This window comes from Polyodon spathula, chromosome 2 (assembly GCF_017654505.1).
Source record: "Polyodon spathula isolate WHYD16114869_AA chromosome 2, ASM1765450v1, whole genome shotgun sequence".
Taxonomy (NCBI): domain Eukaryota; kingdom Metazoa; phylum Chordata; class Actinopteri; order Acipenseriformes; family Polyodontidae; genus Polyodon; species Polyodon spathula.
In genome coordinates, this window is record NC_054535.1 from 69,414,909 (window position 1) to 69,431,704 (window position 16,796).

Sequence of the window (16,796 nt, forward strand, 5' to 3'; positions counted from 1 at the left end):
TGTTCCACTGCCTGTCCCAGGTATAGCTGAGCTGGAGGGTGTTCCACTGCCTGTCCCAGGTCTAGCTGAGTTGGACGGCCTGGGTGATGAGTAGCTGGAGGGTGTTTCCACTGCCTCTCCCAGGTGTAGCTGAGCTGGAGGGTGTTTCCACTGCCTCTCCCAGGCAGAGCTGAGCTGGTGGGTGTTTCCACTGCCTGTCCCAGGTATAGCTCAGCTGGACGGCCTGGGCAAGGTGCAGCTGGAGGGTGTTTCCACTGCCTGTCCCAGGTATAGCTGAGCTAGAGGGTGTTCCACTGCCTGTCCCAGGTCTAGCTGAGTTGGACGGCCTTGGTGATGAGTAGCTGGAGGGTGTTTCCACTGCCTCTCCCAGGTATATCTGAGCTGGAGGGTGTTCCACTACCTGTCCCAGGTATAGCTGAGCTGGTTACTTAGCCAGTGAGGTCACTGTAGTGCGATGAAGATGTTGATTTTGTTTTCCCACATCATGGAAGCGTGGGGCCAATGTGACTCCCTCTATGGAATACCTTGCCAAGATAGACAACTTGGCACAGCCAGGATGCAAAGCTGCGCTCCAATCTATATGACTCACTCTGCACACTGACTGGGAGTCACCCCAGGGTCCAGTTTATCACAAGTTCTTGAGAGGCAATAAGTTTGGATATATGGAGGCATTGCATTTTTGTATATGTATAGTAGATCTAGATCACTGCGATCTACTGATGTACTTTTCAATGTACCCAATAGCTCTAGTTTTATATGTACAGGGTATGTAACTGGCACTTCTTATTTTGAAGGCTATATTTTGTAATAGCAATGGTAAGAAAGACTGTATTTTGTAATAGTAGAGGTAAGGCTATTTTTGTAATAGCAAAGGTAAGGCTGTTTTTGCCATGTAATACTTAGTTCCCTGTGCAGATTCGCAGTTTTGAAAGAATAATATAAGCATACATATTTAGCACTTAAAATTAAATACAGCAAATGTTCGCCTTCTTGAAACCCTACCTGTCACACTGCATTGAGCAACCAAACAGCCAGTTCAGTTTACTTCTGGATAAATCAGCAACATCAAAGATCAGAAATGTTTCTACTAAAGAGCACCCTGTCCAGTACAAGGGCAAACTTCACATGTCTGTTTTTACATCTATGTTTTTATTTTGTTGATAATTCACTGTTGGTGAAAACAGAATTTCTTTAGAAAGGTGAGCATAAATAAAACACTCTACAATTTAACATTTACAGTTTTTTAGGAAAGCATTTAAAGATTTAGGAATATTTGCAGAACCTGAGAAACATCAATTTTGAATGTGATAACTATTTTCTTCTGCTTTATTAAATATTTCTTAAATTGTGAAATCTTGAGATACTAGGTTTTACACCATGAAATAGGCCATGTTACCATGAAAAAGCCCTAGTAATAAGGATAAATGGCAATAAGATCTGGATTGTGCCAGAGGTATTTAGATGTACACTGCACATTACCACAACATGAACTTAACTGGATTTTAAAATGTCTAATTGGATTTGTATTTATCTTTTTTTCACAACTGTTGTGGGGGAGTAATCCGTGGCATTCATGAAATAATTTGTTTGTCAGTTTTCTACCTAGTCATGGAAATCTCAAAAAAGCAGAATAGAAAAAAAAAAAAAAAAAAAAAAACACACCACAAAAAACTCCATCTAAAAAAGGAACCCAGAAATCTGCTACTTAAATCCCACAGAAACACACATTCTTCTTACAGACACTAATTTATTTTCAGTTCTTAAGATTTTTTTTTCTTTCAAACTTGGAATACATTATATGCTACCGCCATAAAAAATGAAGTCATATTAGCCATTTTATTTTTTCCTCCTTACAGGCTAGCGTTGTACCCATCACTAAAGCGGATCACAATGTAACATGAATTTAAAAAGACAGTTCCAAAAATTAAGCCTTTACTGTGTATTCATCTACTTAAATACTCCCCCATACTTAAAGATCCTTTGGCTCTGGAATTATTACCCTCTTGGAAATAAAACCAGAGTATAAATACAAGCAGCAACATGCTTCCTCTGACAGGTGTGGGGAGACAAAGAGGGAAGAGAGAACAAAATAGGGGGTATTTAAGAAAAAAAAATATATAAACACAATAAGCATAGAGTCGTAGAAATGTGGATTTGTTTTCTGCTTGTAGTTTTGTACAGCGTGGCCTGGTCTGTATGGATTGTTCTGGTCCACCACGAGGTTGAGGTTAACCGTACAGGTCATCATCATTGTCCTCGTTGAAGACTGTGCCACCGGTGCCTCCAGCAGAGCCCTGGCTTGGTCCAGCACCTCCCTGGTTACTGGTGGGGAATCTGGAGAGGAGAAACACAGCCAAATGAGGGATGGGATTTATAAATAGTGCTCTCTGGGTGAGAACCGAAGGGCCCTATTTCACCTGGAACTTTCAGTGGCATCCACCTACTGTAGAATCTGATTACTGGCCTATGATCAAACATTTAAAAACTGAATCCTATCACACCCAACCAGTAGGAAATTATTGGACACCTGGAAAGTTTATTGTAAAACAGATATTAAAAAAAAAAAAAAAGTCCACACAGTTGTACGTGAATGGAACACACATGATTTTTAAAAACTACCAATTACAAATATCAAGGGACATTTAATACAACATAAATGGATATTGCCTAAAGTTTTACACGATTTAGGAAGACTATGAGGATTACTTTAACACCAGATACTAATCCTTAACTAAAAGTTGTGGCTAGTCACTCATTCAAATCACAATTTTTTATTTTCATTTTTAGTGTGAACTATGGAGTTCAAGTTGCCCTGCCAAAACTTAATTTAAAAAAAAAAAAACAAGGCATAGATAGGTTGGAAAGTCGATAGCGGTCAATCGTGCACACAGCAACTGGAGGGGATGTTTGTTTTAGTCCAGTCTTTGCTCACCTGAAACTGCCAAATCCACGGCTCTGCTGCAAGGTCTGTGCGAACATCTCGTACTTGCGGATGTCATTGTCGCTGACAGAGCGGCGAGCAAAGCGCATGGCCTCCTCGAAATGATCCTTGCGAATCTCAGGAACGGGGTCATCCTCCTCTACCTCCTGTAAGCAAGCAGAGACAACACTGTATAACACAGCAAGGCATGGCAAAAACAAGCACTGGCTTCCTCAAATTTGTCAAGGAGGAGCAACAGTTCAAAGAGAAAACAAAAAACACTTAGTTGTCTCTGGACTAGTACGGCAAATAATTTAACTCAATTAAAAAATTTCAGTAGTAACAACCATATATTTTAGTACAATTATTTTAGGTATTCAGAAGTCTAAAGTATTGTAAAATAAATCTTCCATAGAAATATAAATGCAAAATAAACTGTGAAATAGTTATTGCTAGTCAATGAAGTGTTAGGGGGAATAATCCTGGTACACTGTAAAAAGTCCAAATTACTCCAAGCAAACCAAAAGGCTTGCCAGTTTGTAGACTTGTGGTGCCAGAGGTCATGCTATTCCAGCCAGTGAAACTTGCTGAACACTCACCATGGCAGAAGGGTTGGTCTGCCTCTCACGTTCCCGTCGGATCTCATTCTCAATGGACTCTCTGATGGCTAGCTTGCAGGCGCGCTGGCAGATCTCTGTCAAGTCAGCTCCAGAGAAGCCATTGGTCATCTTGGCCAGGAAATCCACATCTACATCCTAAAGCAGAGAGTGCAAGATACTCAAACAAACATCAACAAATTCAGGTCCCTTCAGCAGATGAAGTTTGATGTGGTGATTAAACAAGGCAACTTTGCAAAATCTATTACCTAACAGGTAACAGTCGATGCTGTGTGGGGAAATCAAGAGCGTGTCTTGCCTTGGAAATGGGAGACTTCCTGAGGTTGGCCTTGAGGATGGAAATACGGGACTTCTCGTCGGGCAGGGGGATGTAGATGAGCTGGTCCAGTCGGCCGGGTCGCAGGATGGCTGGGTCAATAATGTCAGGTCTGTTGGTGGCCCCAATGATGAAGACGTTCTTCTTGCTGGACATGCCGTCCATCTCCGTCAGGATCTGGTTGATGACTCTGTCTGCCGCTCCGCCGCCATCCCCAACATTCCCACCGCGAGCCTTAGCAATGGAATCCAGCTCGTCGAAGAACAAGACACAGGGGGCAGCTTGACGGGCCTGCAGAGGAGGAGAAGGATTGTTTTAACAAAAGAGCAAAACACTCATTTAAAACAATTATAAAATCCAGCAGCTTTTAGCTGGAGGGGTATTTATTTTTAAATACTTACAATACAAATGTAACTCACCAAGCTAAATAAAATGTAAAATAATTACTTTAAGTAAACTTTATGATACATGCATCTGAATAAAAATGTGCACCACAATTTCAGTGTGGAGGACACCAAACAATGGGCCACATAATAGGACTACATTTCTGGATCTGCTTTTATATTAACTGCTTAACATGGACCACCGTCTAAACAGCACAGTATAAACAAATAAAGTGGTATTGTGTTATTTACAGATGGAGTGCAGTGATTTCACCTACTCCTTGTCAATACCCCTCCCTCACACTTTTCCTTTGGGAGACCAACATGTTCTTTACCTTGTCGAAGATCTCGCGCACATTGGCCTCAGACTCTCCGAACCACATGGTAAGCAGCTCAGGCCCCTTGATGGAGATGAAGTTGGCCTGGCACTCGTTGGCAATGGCTTTGGCCAGCAGAGTCTTACCACAACCAGGAGGCCCATAGAACAGCACGCCTTTGGAGGGGGTCATACCAAACTTTAGGAACTTCTCTGGATGCTCCACTGGGTACTACAGAAAACAAATTACATTCCTTTCAATTCATCTTTAGTATGCACAGAACCAACACTCAATACATGTTTTTATTACTACTATCCATTTCCCCTTGGCTCTCTTTGCTATTCATTAGCATCCATTAATGTTAATGCCCATCTCTTACCTGTACAAGCTCCTGCAGTTCTCTCTTGACATCCTCCAAACCACCAATATCTTCCCAGGAGATATTTGGCACCTCCACCACAGTCTCACGCAAGGCTGATGGATTGCTCTGGCTCAGGGCCCACTGAAGAGAGAAAGATAAAGATATCAAGAAGGGTACACTGCATTTCATTATTCTTATTCATATATTATAAAAGGTCAGAGTGGCTTGAATATCAGCTTTTTTGTACAAGAGACAGGCTGAAACCCCTTGCACCCTTACCCTGAAGTCATCCATGGTGACTGCAAGCGAGTTCATGACCTCTGCATCAATGGTCTCATCTTCCAGGTCGATGAGGTCCATCTTCTTCCTGATAGCCTGCAGAGCAGCCTCCGAGCAGAGAGCAGCCAGATCAGCACCCACGTGACCATGGGTCTCATTAGCAACCTGCAGACATACCCCAAGGCACATTAACACAGGCCAACCACTATCACCGTAAGAGCAAAGAAAACAGTTTTCAGCGAGGCAAGTTCACTTTTGTCATTAGTTCTGTAATCACTACACCTGAAAAAGATGACATTGTAATTTTAAATGCAATAAAAAAACAACAAAAAACATGGGTTCCTAGCACAGCCACTCAGCTCAACTCAAGAAATTATCATCCACATTTAAGTTAAGGTTACCTTTTCATAGGATGCAAGCGACTGTAAAGTTACGTAAACATACTGAATGACAATAGGAGACTTAACATATTTCTAGTGCCATTTGAACTTAACCTTACCAGACAAGTAAATGAACTACAATGCCACATCAGCTTAAATATAAAACATCGCCCCTACCTGTTCGAGGTCAACATCGTCAGCCAGTTTCATATTCTTTGTGTGAATCTGCAGGATTTCCAGTCGTCCCGTGGCATCAGGAATACCAATATCCACCTCTCTGTCAAAGCGACCTTTAGGGGGAGAGGAGGGTGGAAAATGGTTTGATCAATTTGGATAAATTGTACCTCTATACCCTGTACTGGGACATTGAGCCCTTATTGAGACAGAAGTCCCTTTTCTATTAGTTCAGTAAGGAAATGCTGGAGCAGTTAATGACTGAAAGGGAAAGTCTTACCAAATCGCCTGAGGGCTGGGTCAATGCTGTTTGGCCTGTTGGTAGCTGCCATGACAATGACATGTGCCCTCTGCTTCAAACCGTCCATCAGAGTCAACAGCTGAGAAACAATGCGCCGCTCCACCTCACCGTGAGTCTATAGGACAGAGCAACAGGAAGCAGTCAGCAAAACACACCAAAATCCACAGCCTACCACAAAACTACCACAGCATACAAGAACCACTGCTCCAATCCCAATATACACCACCAACTGTATTTTTACTGGACGATTCCCTTAATGAAACATGAAAATATATAATTGTAGAATACTGTTTATCTGGGGGAAAAGTCAACCAACTGAAAATATGGTATGTGTAATACATGTCAGAGGGTCAAGAACCCCTTATTTGTCCAAAGTATATGGAAGGAGATGTGGCTGGAGGTTACAACAAGGCAAAAAAACACATTTTTATTTGGATATAACTGGATACAAAAGGGAAAGCACCATCTCTAAGTGTGTGGTCTCTTGGACTTAAGCTCTAACCAGCAAAAGCACAACTGGATGCTGCAAAGCACCCACCTTCTCTCTCTTTGGTGCTATGGCATCCAGCTCATCAATGAAGATGATGGCCGGGGCGTTCTTCTCAGCTTCTTCAAATGCTTTTCTCAGGTTGCTCTCAGACTCTCCAGCTAGTTTGCTCATAATTTCAGGACCTGCACAAAACACAAGCATTAGCTCCCTGGGGAAGATCTTTATGTACATCCATCAGGCCCTCATAGAGCAAGCTAATCAGGGCCATCAACTTCAATCTCTGAACCCCTTCCCAAATCCAAAGACCACACAAAAACTTCCCTCCCCCAAATCTTGCATACTAAATTGTAAAGCCTGCAGATTACACTTTTTAAACACAATGAAAAATTGCTGTGCAGTACTACTGTGTACCATCCATCTCATCATAGCATTATATAACATTACCATTGCATTGCCATGATCAGAAACCTACCATTAATGAGGAAGAAGAAAGCTCCAGTCTCATTAGCCACAGCTCGAGCAATCAGGGTCTTGCCAGTACCAGGGGGTCCATACAACAGAATACCACGTGGAGGCTGCGCACAAAGGAGAAGACAGACCTTTAATAAAATGTCCCGAAACCTCAGGGGCATAGCAAGGAAACACTGCCATTGGGTCAATGGGACATGTAGACCACTTACTCACACGCTCAAATTTCAGCAACATACAAATATTGACACAGAAAAAAAAAAAAAAATTCCATTGCTCTCAAGGCTGCCTTTTTAAAGCAATTGTTTTCCACTACAAGATCAAAACTGCTGTGTGCATTTTAGATTTTACATACATAGTGATGGAAGTTGTGAGGTCACAGGGCATTAGTGTTTTGACAATTTACTGCCGAGTAAGACATCATTGATTTTGGCATCAATGGTTTATGGGCAATAGCATAATTTTATTTTTGGTGACACGCAACATTGTATTAGCCAACTGGGTTGTGCGTTTCAAATTGAAGGGTTTAACCATAATATACACAGATCAGTTTCACACAAAATGGCAGACTGGCAAATAATTTGAGAGATCTCCCAACCTCCTCCTGGGGAGAACCTACCTTGACTCCAATAGCCTTGAAAAGTGCAGGATGTCTGAGAGGGAGCTCCACCATCTCCTTAATCTGGGCCAGCTGTTTCCTCACTCCTCCGATGTCATCGTACCCAACTTCATTGAGAGACTCCTCCTCATCCTGCAGAGAAAAAGCACACCAGTGAGCACTGTGCTATATTAAAGACAGAGTGTGCCGATAAGCTGTGGCTCACGCCAAAGCAGCCATGCACTGATAAGCTGGGCAGTGTGGGGCCAAGCATTGGGGTTAATACAATTGCTGTCTGGAGACTGCAGAATTTTAAATTAGCCATATGATCCAAAAAAATACTCAATGATTCCCACAAAAAATATTCTTTATAATATGAATGTATTTCATACCAGTGCCTGTGCCTTACCTCTCTCTTAATGGGCTCTCCCTCACAGTGAATCACAGTGTCAGGAGCCACTATGCAGTATGGGCTGGGGTCTGTCTCCACCACCTTGAATTCCACAGCTCGCATTCCTCCTCGTACCAGGAAAATATCTCCTACAAAGACAACAGCAACAAATTCAGCTGATTAACCAGCATAATACTTATCCGGTGCCTACCATAATAGTACTGGAATAATACAGTTTACACCAAGCTTCTCTTGTATAGCAACATATCCATTAGTAAATAATTAAATAAAGTCATTTCTCAATTACACTGCAGGATCATCTACCCTCTTTAACTTGGATTACAGCTTTAAAAAAAAAAAAAAAAAAAAAAAAAAACAGGTAGCTCTGTGCCTTGCAGCAATCATAAGGACACTGGCTTCACTCTATTGATCATCATACAGTTTAACATTTGAGTTCCTGCAATGTAAATGTGTATGGTTTAAACTGCACTCCAGATGTAGTTCATTTGGATTTCAGTTTAAAACTTTTATACCACCATCCCAGTACACTAGAATTCCTTCTTTGCGTTGTGCATACAATTCCATTAGCGATTACATTTGTACCCAACATCCAAATACAACAATAAAACAACTATGAAATGCACATTGTTCAATTTGCAGCACTGTATGTTTGAGAAGATTATTTTTGCATGTTATTATAAATATTAGTATTATTCATAAAACAGTCCAACAGTAAATCTAAGATTAAAGCAAAAGGGAGCATCGTGACCCACAGGCGCTCTTTGTGCACTAACAGCAGCCACTCTGGTTACAACAGGCAGGTATTTACCTTTCCTGATGGGCCTGTACGCCTCCAGGAAGTATGGCTTGAGATAAACCTCAAAGATGTTACCAGTGATCCCCTCCACAGTGTCGTCAATGGGGAGGACATGGATACGTTTACCATACTTCACATCCGGGCATGGCTGGATGCTGGAAATGAGGAACAAAAAGGCTTACACATCAGAAGAAAAACAACAAACAATCTGACTAAACTAATACAAACTCATACAAAAAATTCAGCTCATTACCTAAATAGTCAGAAAACATGAGTATTTGTTTTTCAACAAAAATTGAATTCATTCTTTATTCCCAGGGATGTGGAATTCATATCGCTGAGGCAGTAATCAAATTTAAGGGACCACTGCCTTTTCTGTGGCACAAGCACAATTTGTAGCCAGTCTGAATAGGTCTACAGCCACAACTGAATACAAAATATCTATAAGTTAGCTGTGTCTGCATGGATTTATTCCAGGTATGTATCCAACATCTGCCATGCTGGACCTGTCCTACCTGATGACATCCCCCAGCCGGACCCTCAGGTTATTGCGAACGACCCTGTTCATGCGCACTTTCTCATCTGAGCAGGTATCATCGGAGAGGACGATGCACACACTCTCACGCCTCTTCTTCCCCTTCAGCAACACAGTGTCTCCCCTGAACAGCTGCAGCTCATCCATCTTCGCCTAAAATATTAAATATTTAACATCTATTTGAACTATACCTTCAGCAAATTAACTTTGATTTCCCTTTGTCTTACTCAAGCTGGACAGGAAGAAACCCTCAACTCACCAAATTATACTAAAATGCACATCACTCAGCCTGTTGTAGACTAGACTTCAGTTAAACAGGCGGGCTAAATGTGTACACACCAACATCTGATAAAATATGGTGTTTAACAACTTCCTGTTAATAGTTTAACCTCTAGGTATGGTAAATGTGTCCCAAACAAGTTTGCTAGAAATAAGACATTCCTGCTATATTATATCCTAGGAAGTTAAATAAAAGAGTGTGCATCACCTCATCCCTAAATTGTAATAAAGATCACATTTTACAGTAAACACCCAGAGTTCAGGTTTTCTTCATGGGAAGCTTTTACAAATACTCTATCTGTTAATGTTTATCATTATTTAACCAAAGCAATGCTAATATCCAAATACCTGAGAAAGCGAAACCACGCTGTTATCCTCATTGATAGACTCATCCACAATCAGCCTGTTCGGTCTGCTCTTCTGTTTTAAAATCGCAGTGGAAAGATCGTCACTTTTGGAACTGGGAAGAAAAGACAAAATGCATGTTTATTTCACAATATCAAATGCACATATAGGTGAGTGAATGTCAACTGTTTTGACTGTTCTAAGGTTCCAAGTATATATGATCATATTAAAACATTATATATAGAATTCAGAAGGAAAAAAAACACTCCTGAATGCCCCTTTAGCTAATCTCCAGTTCTGACCCCTGGTCATTGTTTCAGGTTAAAAAAGTCAGCTGGGTATACTGTCAATAACTTTTAGAACTTTGAATGCTTGAATCAGAGCTGCCTATTCTCACCTACTGAACAGCTGTTCTCTTGATCATCAAATAACTCAGCACATTACTCTATTCAAATGGCAAATGTTGAGCCAATACAGCCATTCAAGTCCAAGATGCAGAAACATATTCAATATTGGGAAGTTTGAGAGGTCTATAAAAATAAATCCAATTGCATGTCAGCAATGTTTAAATATGAAATACCCCAATGTTAAAGTGATTAGGTCATTCTGCCACTGGCTCAACAAGTCACTGATCAGACGCAATGCAATTTACAACATCAGCAAGAAAGCGTTTAACACAACCCAAACCAAAAACTTTACGGAAAATCCCTTCCTAGTGACTACTGTTACAGTAGAAGACATACCTAGTGTAAAGGTAAACTCATCGTATGGGGTGTAGTATAAGTTCAAATTCGTTTCAATTATTCTACTCATGTGAAAACATGTTTTTTTTTTTATGTAAGCATAATACAACTATTTCGTTAGGCTTTGTTCTAATGCCACAAGTATGTTACTAAAAGTTAGAATGTTAATTTTTATTTTATTAGAACATTTTATATATTCACACTCACTCTACCTCCCAGTCATCTGTATTTAGAACACACTTCTTTGAACTGTATTAAATACATATGTGCATAGGGGTTTATATCAAATTATGGGACAGTTTGTGATCCTATTTAAATAATGAATCTTCATGGGATGGAGCATCTGAACTGCTGTAACCGTCACACACTACTGCAGATGACGGGCAGCTTGGTCGTCACCTGCGCAGTCCACAAGAAGGAAATAAAGTACCTATTAAATAAAATTCAAAGCATCCTACCACACGCATTGCACATAATATAATACAAAATAACTGAATCGCCACTAAGCCAGAAAAAGAATCGTTTTAGTTTACAACTGTTCTCCGGAATCACCCAACCTCGTTATGGTTAAAGGAGGTGGAGTTCGAGACTGTTGTGTGTTTGCAAAGTCATGGCGCAAGGCCTATGATAAAAGCGAAGTTTTTCTCCTAGCCCTTTTCATCACCATTCCCGTTTTAAAATAATAAACGCTCGCTTCTTATCAGGCTATATTTAATATAAAAAAACAAAACAAAAATAAAAGCCACATCTGAAAGCGTGGAATTGAGATGTGTGAATATTATGGTTCACGGCTATCTTTTGTTCTTTATACAATGAGCTAATAAATGTCAGCTTTACCACATCAAAACACACACTTCGACCCTTCTCTCCATCTGTAATATGTTGATTGAAACTTAATGTCAAATAAACGTGTGTAATTGGTGTTCCTGTCTTCCATAAAAAAAAAAAAAAAAAAAAAAAAAAAAAAAAAAAAACTTGCCTGCTGGTTGAATTAAAACATTTTAATTCTCGTCTACACTCATAGGCCTACTTTGGAAATCTACACAATGAGGAATACCCGGGAGAATAATTACAATTGTTACAAACTGCTTAAATTTAAAAGAGGACGCCTGGACTGAGGAACCAGGCCCTGATGACACTGCAGAGCAAAAAAGCCAGAAAGAAACGAAAGTGCAACAATGCACGAAAAACAATTTCCAGCACAGGAAAAACATTCATAACAATCAACACAATACGTCGTTTATCAAAAGTCCACTGCCGATTAATAAAAACGACCATCGATGACAAAGAATATGTTCCAAATAATAACCAATTAAAGCCAACCAAAACAATTCGCCAAACAAATGACAAATTAAAAAATTCCCGGATAATAAAAGCTATAACATTGCTTTATTGCCAAGACAGGGGTATGTTCCTTTACAACGATCAAGGCAGGAAATGTATGCACAATTTATTAAGTTTTGCCTACCAGTATAACTATTATCGGGTCTTGGTTAATATTGCTCTCCAATCATGCTTTGCCAGTTCATGGTGCCGGTGGGCCCAAGCCGAGTTCAGCACTGGTTCTGACTAGTAAAGTGACCCATCGCTTGTAACGACAGTCACACACACACAATCCGCATTGGTCATTCAAAAGCAAGGAACCGAAACATTTATGCTTATATTCAATACCGTTGTCACGGTGTTAATAACTCAGGAATCCATAAATAAAAGTAAACACACACTGTGTAAAATGATACAGGTCTATTACAAAAAACAACAACTTTAAAATAATATGTTGGACTTCAAACAATAATGACACTATAAAACGGATTTTGTTTTCTCTACCCCTCCTCCTCCCGTATACTGAGGTAAAATGTCCTCATCGACGATGATTCATAAAAAAATTCATTTTAGGAAACTAAGGATAATCAGCCCTTTAAATACACACGACTCAGTGTCATTTACTTGTACTTACTCTCCCCCTGACGCCATTACTACTCCTCTGAATAATAATATAAATACAACGTATATCTTGATATTTCTTTATAAATGTTTATTCTGCTTCCACCCGCCACTGTCCTCTCTTCTTCTCAAACTGAATCAAAAGCCGTTCTGCTCGCTCACATATCGAAGATGCGCAGAGGCTACACCGAGCAATCAGAAAAAAAAAGTTATTTTCTGCCTAGCAACCGACAGACGATTGGCTCGTTGGTTAAATAACCAAAAATAAAAAAATAAATAAAAAAAGTATCTGCCAATCAGAAAAAAAAACATTGTCGTCTATTTCACCATAGTAACCAGGCTCTCGTTGGATACAAATTGAAAATTTAACAAGAGCAGCCAATCCTGAAAAAAACCAAGATTGCAGATTATTTGTTTACCTAGTAACAGTAACATTATTGGTTAGATTATTTCCAGACCGACCTAGCTATTCTACCAGAAAGCGTTCAGGAGGACGCCCCAAAAGCGACATGTTTTTTTTTGATTGGTTGCGCAAGCTGTCACTTTAAACATGTTTTGTATTTTTTTTTTCTGTGCAGGTTCAGTAGTTACCTCTGCCTTGATCTTTCTGCAGTATTATGCACACGACATCCCAGTCAAATTCTTGGAACAAATGAGTGGTTCTACAAGCTCCCCAAATTCCAGCCCACCATAACAAATCCACTCTCATCCAATCAATTGTGGTCAGTACATAGGGATTCCACATGTGGCTAGATAGGGTGACATTATGGCTCTGGATTCCCTGAGCCATTTGTTCGGTTTTAGCTGAATGCATTCAGGTACATTTTCACCCGTCTCTTTAAATCTGAGGAATTTAAATTTCTCAGGAAGTGGCTTGAAATCTGGTTACAGGAGACAAGTTTGAGGCAACTTTGCTGTGTCAAACATCATGTCTTATCTGGTGTGCCATGCAGTGGCCAGATATGTAGTCTCCTGAAACCAAGTCGCAAGCTACAAAGTGGCTTTGTGTTCCCTCAGCTTTGAAGGCAGTGAATTTCTATATTTACAACCCTGGGCAGCCCGCCCCCTCCCCCCCCCCCCAAACAAGCTAGACAGCAGTCTCTTTATCGAGGCACTGTATATTAGCACATTCCACTAAATGACAGCACAATACAGACATGTAAGCTGTTTATTAGTTTTGTAAGGAAAATTGATCCCCAATAACATGGTTGGTTCTGTTTCTGAGCATCTTAAAGAATATGATATACAGTTGGTCAGTTTTAACAACATGCTTGCACAACCCTAAAACATAAGTTTAAATGAATATTTTGTTTGTATTTGTACCGTGGTTTATTTGATGTATCCTAACAATTATTTGTATCATACAGAACATTACATCCACGGTGTAATTCTGCTCATTGCTTTACAGTAACGAAGTGATTTAGACCACACATTGCTGCTAAGTAATGTATTCAAGGTTTTTTCAGAGTAATGTATATTCATCAAAGTACTCGAATAAGGATTTTATTTGAAGTTTGCAAAAGTTTCACAAAAGTTCAGATAACAGTTCCTTTCAGACAGGGTTTAGACCTGGCACCATTGTTAGTGTTCAATATTCTTTTTGCTTTACACTTGTTTTTGACACATGCTACTGCACATACATTTTGTTTTTGCATTGTTCATAAACCACTGCTGGAGCAGTCAGGGAGCCATGTGCAGAGTAGTTACTAAGGCTCCTGAACTTGCATGCCTTGTCGATGGTGCTGGAGCAGTCAGGGAGCCAGTGTGCAGAGTACAGTTATCTGGGCTCCTGTAGCACTGGAACCCCACAGTGGTTGTTTCATAATCAGCGTTATGTGATCAAGTGACTGGTAAATACATTTTCTGTCTGGGTTCTGTTCTGTATACAAGAACCTAGTGAGTGCCTATTACAGTTTATTGCATGTCACTGGACTATTATACGTAGAATTGCCACAATACATACAATACATCCATGCATGTTATTTGGTAACACTTTAGTTTACAGGCTTCAGTTTATAAGTGGTTACATACATATTGTAAAAATACATATTACAGTAAAAAAAAAAAAAAAAAAATTACTGCAAAAGACCATTGTAATGCAGGGTATTTAATTTCTAATAATAATTTATAAAGTTAATAATGACATGTTTATAGATCATATAAAACTGTTTATAATGGACCCCTAAGCCAATGTGATACCCACGCTGTTAACTACCTTTTTCTGCAGTGCTCCAGGAGCATGAAATATTACAATTGGAAATGTTAACGTTAATATTGTAGCACCCTGGTACAGTAGCTCTACAGCGGGCTGCCTCCTCCAGCATCCTCCTGCTCAGACCCTCCCAGTCCTGAGGAACAGCCCCCTGCAGGGGAGACAGCATGTACAGGGGGTAGTCTCAAGAATGAAATAAAGCAAACAGCTTTTGCTCTTCTAAATGGTTATGAACTTGTTATTTATGGCTTCCACTATGTTCCCTTTAGAACTGATCAGTAAAAACTGCACTAAGAAATCTGTTAAGTGTTACGGTTTTAATCAGCTTTCTAAAGATTCAATGGAATTTCTTTAATATTATTATTTTATTTTATTTTTTTTGTTTTTGTTTTTAACAACCTGACGTATGTATACCTTCGGAGTTGCTGATCTAGCATACAATACATGCACTAAACAGCATGCTTAAGAAGCAGCCATGCAGACAAAGATGGAAAACAGACATGGAATCTAGATTGTCCTGCACAATGCCTGCAAACGTCATGAAAGTAGCCAGCAACACCTAACAGCATGTACACAGTTTGAAATATTTGGACAAGCGTTCATTGATCTGCAGTTAACCAAACAATGGAGACTTGCTGTCAGACAACACAATGAAAAAATCCATCAGAATCGTGAGATTTTGCAAAGACTAATTCGTGTTGTATGTCACCACGGAGAACAAGAGCTGGCATTTTGTGGGCATGATGAATCGGATGACTCCCTGAATGGTGGAAATTACAGCTAGTCAGGGAGTTCAATCCTTTACTGAAGTAGCACGTAGAAACTTCAATTGTTATTCTACTTGATGGCACCTCAGCTATAGCCAGTAAGTCTCAGCTTTGGACTGTACTGCGCTATGTGACCAAGGACAGTGTTGTTATTGGTTTTATTGATGTTAGTGGCACTCGGTTTGCAGCTGCACTTTTCCAGCATGTTGATGCAGTGTGCCAAAAGTTGAAAAATGATGTTGGTTGTTCACATGGTGCAGCAGTAATGGCAGAAGCAAGTGGACTATAGAAACATGTGCATGAAAAGTTCTTTTGTACACTTTTTGTTCACTGCTATGCACGTCTTAAATCTTGTCCTCAGTTTTGCAGCAAAGAGTATTAGGCAATGCAGGATTTTTAATAAAAAATTGGAAGGAATAGCTATGTTTTTCTCTCGACCTACAAAGCGTTCTGTGCTTCTTTACAACACAGTTAAACAAAGACATTTCTTCTGTTTGTACCACTGGGTGGAATTTTCACTCGACGCTCGTACAAATTGTTAAACAGAGCAAAGAAGCTCTGATTGAACTCTTTGAAAGTGTGGTGCAAATCCAGCAGACTGGGATGCTCCATCCTATTCCTCAGCCAAGGGCTTTCTGACCATGCATGATGATGTTGAGTTTTTGTTTCTCCTCTGCCTCTACAGTGACATATTCGAAATGACAGAAATGTTGTTCGACGTGCTTCAAACCAAGATATACAATATCGGGTTTTGTATTCAGAAGATTCGCGAGACATCTGACAGAATTCACCGAAAGCAAAAAACATTTCAGATTTGGAAAGAGGTGTCGGAGCGGAGTGTACATGAACCAAAGCAAAAAAGAGTGAGACAAGAAAGTTCAGATGACCAAACAAGATATACACGTCTTTTTTTTTTTTTTTTTTAGCTAATTGACATCAGTGAACAGCTGTCAGTAAGATTTGAAAGTGTAGAGAAACTTGATTTTGTTCAGTTGTAGTTCCAGACTCATTTTCTGGTTGATGCTAAGAAATCTCTGGAAGCATCCTATCCGAATGTTTGTGACAGTAGTTCGTTTCGTGCTGAACTCTGTGCTGTGTATAACTCAGATCAGTGTGCTGTGCATCAGTTGCAAGGGAGAGGTGCGTTTGATCTGTACAA

The 16,796-nt window shown here is 39.9% G+C and overlaps 1 protein-coding gene across 2 annotated transcripts; it reads right to left on the bottom strand.

Annotated features, from left to right (window-relative positions):
• Positions 1 to 1,727: 1,727 nt before the first annotated feature.
• On the bottom strand, positions 1,728 to 12,803 carry LOC121299686 (transitional endoplasmic reticulum ATPase). Of its 2 annotated transcripts, none has more exons than XM_041227612.1 (17): positions 12,672 to 12,803; positions 9,975 to 10,086; positions 9,328 to 9,500; positions 8,825 to 8,967; positions 8,014 to 8,144; positions 7,626 to 7,757; positions 7,011 to 7,113; positions 6,587 to 6,720; positions 6,028 to 6,163; positions 5,751 to 5,863; positions 5,194 to 5,358; positions 4,933 to 5,055; positions 4,572 to 4,784; positions 3,836 to 4,144; positions 3,520 to 3,675; positions 2,933 to 3,084; positions 1,728 to 2,334 (listed from the first exon to the last, which is right to left on the bottom strand). In XM_041227612.1, exons 1-17 carry the CDS (start codon positions 12,686 to 12,688, stop codon positions 2,229 to 2,231), a joined length of 2,418 nt encoding a protein of 805 aa, XP_041083546.1. In that variant the 5' UTR covers positions 12,689 to 12,803; the 3' UTR covers positions 1,728 to 2,228. The 2 variants fall into 2 exon arrangements, with proteins under 2 accessions (XP_041083546.1, XP_041083537.1); XM_041227603.1 differs by having other exon boundaries at positions 2,933 to 3,087.
• Between the last annotated feature and the right edge of the window lie 3,993 nt (positions 12,804 to 16,796).

Coding starts and splice junctions, on each gene's coding strand:
- LOC121299686 (XM_041227603.1), bottom strand. Junction 5,864..6,027: donor CCCAGCCCTCAGGCGATTTG/GTAAGACTTTCC, acceptor CTCCCCCTAAAG/GTCGCTTTGACAGAGAGGTG. Junction 3,088..3,519: donor AGACCAACCCTTCTGCCATG/GTGAGTGTTCAG, acceptor GCTTGCTTACAG/GAGGTAGAGGAGGATGACCC.